Source organism: Carya illinoinensis, chromosome 6 (genome assembly GCF_018687715.1).
Source record: "Carya illinoinensis cultivar Pawnee chromosome 6, C.illinoinensisPawnee_v1, whole genome shotgun sequence".
NCBI lineage: Eukaryota > Viridiplantae > Streptophyta > Magnoliopsida > Fagales > Juglandaceae > Carya > Carya illinoinensis.
Window position 1 is genome coordinate 24,665,399 of NC_056757.1, and position 4,401 is coordinate 24,669,799.

The 4,401-nt window shown below is 40.9% G+C and overlaps 1 protein-coding gene across 1 annotated transcript; it reads right to left on the bottom strand.

Annotated features, from left to right (window-relative positions):
- Positions 1–3,387: 3,387 nt before the first annotated feature.
- Positions 3,388–4,000, bottom strand: LOC122312696. The gene is made up of 2 exons (XM_043127359.1): positions 3,750–4,000; positions 3,388–3,664 (listed from the first exon to the last, which is right to left on the bottom strand). Exons 1-2 carry the CDS (start codon positions 3,998–4,000, stop codon positions 3,388–3,390), a joined length of 528 nt encoding a protein of 175 aa, XP_042983293.1.
- Positions 4,001–4,401: the final 401 nt, after the last annotated feature.

Consider the following 4,401-nt stretch of genomic DNA (forward strand, 5'->3'; position numbering starts at 1 on the left):
TTTTGGCCTCCAAGGCAATAAGCATGGATTGGCGCCAGCTGTGGTAATTTTCCCCTGAAACAGAGAGGGGTTGAGAAATAAGCATGGCACCAGGGCTCTCAGAATGATGAAGGAAATAGGGATTTGAGGGATGGTCTGTGTTTGCAACGGGTGGAGGGGGTGGAGGGTTAGGATCGACAGAGAATTCCATAGAAGAAAGAGTGTTTGGCAGGAACGATGTTTTGACCATAGAAAAAAAAGAACGAGAAAAAAAAAGAAAACTCTTTTCTCAAGAGTTCTCTGATACCATGACAAAAAAAGAAAGTTGTGTAAAAGATTCCTTTCATTGAAAATTTTAATCAATTACAGAGCATCCTCTCGGTTAATATATACAGCTAATGCAGACAAAAAATAACCAACTCTAACAAACTTATTGACGTGTCTCTATGACAGATTTATATATAAAAGAATAAAAGAATCTTCTAGAACAATTACTACTGATTCTTTTAACACAATGTAGTGCAGTCGGCTGATGCATGAACTGGACGAGTTTGTTAATAGAGAAGGCTTTATCAGGCCTTGTATGGGCCAAATATTGTAAGGCTCCAATTACACTTTAATACTCAGTACATCAATTGGTCGTGAGTCATCATTCAGCACGAGGTTATCTTTAGAAGCAAGTGGAGTTTGAACTTCTTTAGCATCGTCCATTCGAGTTCGAACAAGAAGATCTTGAATATATTTGTGTTGAGTGAGGAAGAAGCCATGCTTGCAGGGACTCACTTCCACACCAAGAAAATAGTGAATGCAGCCAAGATCTTTAAGAGAGGTTTTTTCTCCAAGTTGATGATTTATTTTATTGACAATAGCAAAGTCATTTCCAGTGATGATTAAATCATCAATATAGACAAGGAAATAGACTATGATTTTATCCTGCTAATGAATGAATGGAGATGGATCCGCCTTTGAGTTAAAGAACCTCAAGTGTAATAAGTTAAGTTAAAGCTCCTTGTACCACACTCGTGGAGCCTGCTTGAGTCCATAAACAGATTTCTTGAGCCTACAAACATGTAAAGGAGAGTTAGGATCAACAAAGCCAAGTGGTCGAGCCATATAGACATCCTCATTCAAGGTTCCATGTAGGAATGCATTATTGATGTCTAGTTGCCATAAGGGCCATCCATGACTTATGGTAATGGTAAGAATTGAATGAACAGTGATGGGTTTGACTAATGGACTGAATGTTCAAGTGTAGTCAAGGCCTGGTCGCTGATGATAACCCTTAGCCACCAACTGCGCTTTATAGCGCTTAATACTGCCATTTGGGTTCCTTTTAATACAGAAAATCCACTTGCATCTTACCAGATTTTGAGCAGCTATTTTAGGAACGAGTTCCTCATGTTTCACAAGAGCCATGAATTCATCCGACATTGCTTGACGCCATTGTGGATCCTTCAGGGCTTGCGTAACAAAGGTTGGTTCCACAGGGTGAGGGAGAGGATGCTTGGTAACTAGGTAGAGTTGCTCGGGTTTATAAATGTTGTGCATGGACCTAGTGGTCATTGGATGGGTTCTGGAAGTCAAAACAGTTGGAGGTGAGGGGGTTGGATTAGGTGGAAGACCCACTCTATGAGAAGCTGCAGATGGCTCTTGTGAGGGACTCTGTGGGGGCTGGATCGAGGCAGTAAGAGCAGCATCCTGCACAAGTAGATTTTCAGTTGGTGCAGATCGTGCTGTGGGCGCTAGATGCAACAGTTCAGCAGGAGGTCCTCCACTAGAAGATGAGACCAGTGACATCGGTTATTGAGTTGCAGAAGTGGCAAAGGGAAAAACATGCTCATCAAATTCGACATGTCTAGATATATAAATTTTGGAGGAATCTAGATCTAGACCAACAATAAGCACTTTGAGAAGTACTGTACCCAATTAATAGAAATGGATGTAAGCGAGGATGAAGTTTGGTGGCACTATACGGTCTTAACCATGGAAAACATTGACATCCAAAAGTTCTTAGTTTGAGATAGTTTGGTGGACAATGAAAGAGGATTTCAAATGAGCATCAATTTTGAAAAACTTTTGATGGCAGCCTGTTTATCACGTAAATTGCAGTTTGAAATGCATAAGACCAATAAGATAATGAAAGAGTGGCTTGATGTAGTAATGTGAGACCGGTCTCTACAATATGTCGATGGCGATGCTCACTAGTCCCATTTTGTTGGGGAGTGTGAGAAGCAGAGGTGTACAAACTTATACCATTTTGGGCCAAGAAAGGATGCAATGCTTGAAACTCATCCCCATTATCAAAATAAAATTTTTTATTTTGTGCTGAAACTGATTTTCCGGTATGGTTTTGAGGTGACTGAATATTGGAGTTACATCATTTTTTTTTTTTTTGGCAGAGGAAAAAACCAACTGTACTTGGTTAAATGATCTATGAATAGGACATAGTATTTTAAGCCATCGACAGAGGTTAAGGATGCAGGGCCCCAAACATTAGCATAGATATATTCTAATGGATGGGAACTAACAAGAGATGTTTTTCCAAATGGAAGACGATGACTTTTATTGCATTTGCACGAAGTAAAAAGAGTGGTCAAAGAAGAATCTTTAGCCAACACAGGTAAAGAATTTTTATTGACAATTTGAGACACAATAGTTGAAGTAGGATGGCCTAATCGCCGATGCCAACTAGTTAGAGAAACACGTTGACCCACTAGTGAAAGAGGACGAGGAGAACTGGAAGCAAATGGTACCGGCAGCGGATATACACCATCTTGACATCTACTATAAAGGAGTGTCATTCCCATGCTCCGATCCTTCACAAAAAATTCAAAATGGTGAAACTCAAGGAAAACATTATTTGCTTTAGTGAAGTTGTGCACAGCAATGAGGTTTTTGTGAATTGAAGGAACACATAAAGTATCAGGTAAGGTAAATGTGCGAGAAGAAGGAGGAATGGACATGGAGCCAACGTGCGTAACAAGCAAACTTGAGCCATCGCCAATAACGACTTTGGCGGTGCCATCGTATTCAGAATGAATAGAAAGATTGGACAGATCTGAAGTAATGGTGTAAGAGGCAGTAGAGTCAACAAGCCATTTCTTCTGGGAAGCACGACCATTTGTAGCACAATGTGCAAATGGTTCACATTTAGTAAATGAGGGACATTTCTTAGCTATATGGCCCTTTTCAACAGAAAGTTGATAGATGACAGCCGAGTTGCATCATTTATCATGTTTAGGATAGCGTTTGTCACCATTAGAAGATTTACCTTGGTGCCATTTGTTGTTGGACTTGTGCTAATTGCTACGACATTGAGTGGAATTCGCAGTAGCTACCAAAGTAGCAGTAGTAGAATCCACGCGCTTGAGGTAACTTTCATGACCAACCAATAAATCATGAAGTTCCTCAAAATTGAAAGGATTTTTCTCTAGCTCGAATGGGCGACACGATGTCCTTGAAGTCTGACCCAAATCCATTCAGGACATAAAGAGTGATATCATCTGCAGAAAGAGGTGCATTAATCACTGTGATTTCATCTGCAATCACTTTCACAAATTGAAGAAAGTCATTGACAGATCGACTGCCACTCTGGATCAGCGTGAGATCCTCCTTAAGTTGCAACACGAGTTCAAGACCTGTTGGCATATAGGCTTCGAAGTCGTTCCCACACTGAATGTGACGTCTACATAGATGCAATGAGAGGCATCACTGCCTCAGTAACTGCGGAAAAAATGGCATGAAGCAAGAGTTTATCTTGCCAGTACCACAGCAAATAGGCAGCAGATGGGGGCAAAGTAGGGTCACCGCGAGACGGACAACAATGTGTGCTATCAATGAAGCCCATAAGATCATATCCTATGAGAAGAGTAACGAACTGAGCCCTCCAAGAAGGATAGCTGGTGGGGGTGAGCTTCAAGGGTAGTTGGGTGTCGGCATGGACAGAAATGAGTTGTTGTTGTTCTGTCGATGAAGTGGGTGGAGTAGTAACCACAGGAACATTAGAGCTAGCAGAAGCCATAAGATTAAGGTTAGAGCAGTCTCGTTAGAGAAGGAAAAGCTCGGATACCATAAAGAATATGAGCAATGGATGAATGAAAGGAATTGATTTTCATTAATGAGGATGTTGCCATATATACAGAGTACAACGGCGCAATAGAAGAACTAATAAAGGAAAAAACTAATAAAGGAAATACTAGAGACCAGAATATTTACAATTACAATATTCTATCAATAGAGAATGTCTACCTCACAAATAGTGCCACCTCCGTTTGGCTCCACCCAAGTTGATACTTGAAGAGATCAAACCACTAAGAACACCGCATGGGAAAGGAAGTTGTCGTGAGTACGATTCAACCCAGCCGCCCGAGATCAAACAACTGCACCACGTACCAACTGCTACTGACGTGCAACTTGGTAGAG

What these genes read in the sequence shown, in the direction of transcription:
- LOC122312696 (XM_043127359.1), bottom strand. Translation starts at nt 4,000, where the DNA reads ATGGCTTCTGCTAGCTCTAATGTTCCTGTGGTTACTACTCCACCCACT. An exon ending in CCATCTGCTGCCTATTTGCT is followed by an intron (nt 3,665 to 3,749) that starts GTGGTACTGGCA and finishes GCATCTATGTAG; the next exon opens with ACGTCACATTCAGTGTGGGA.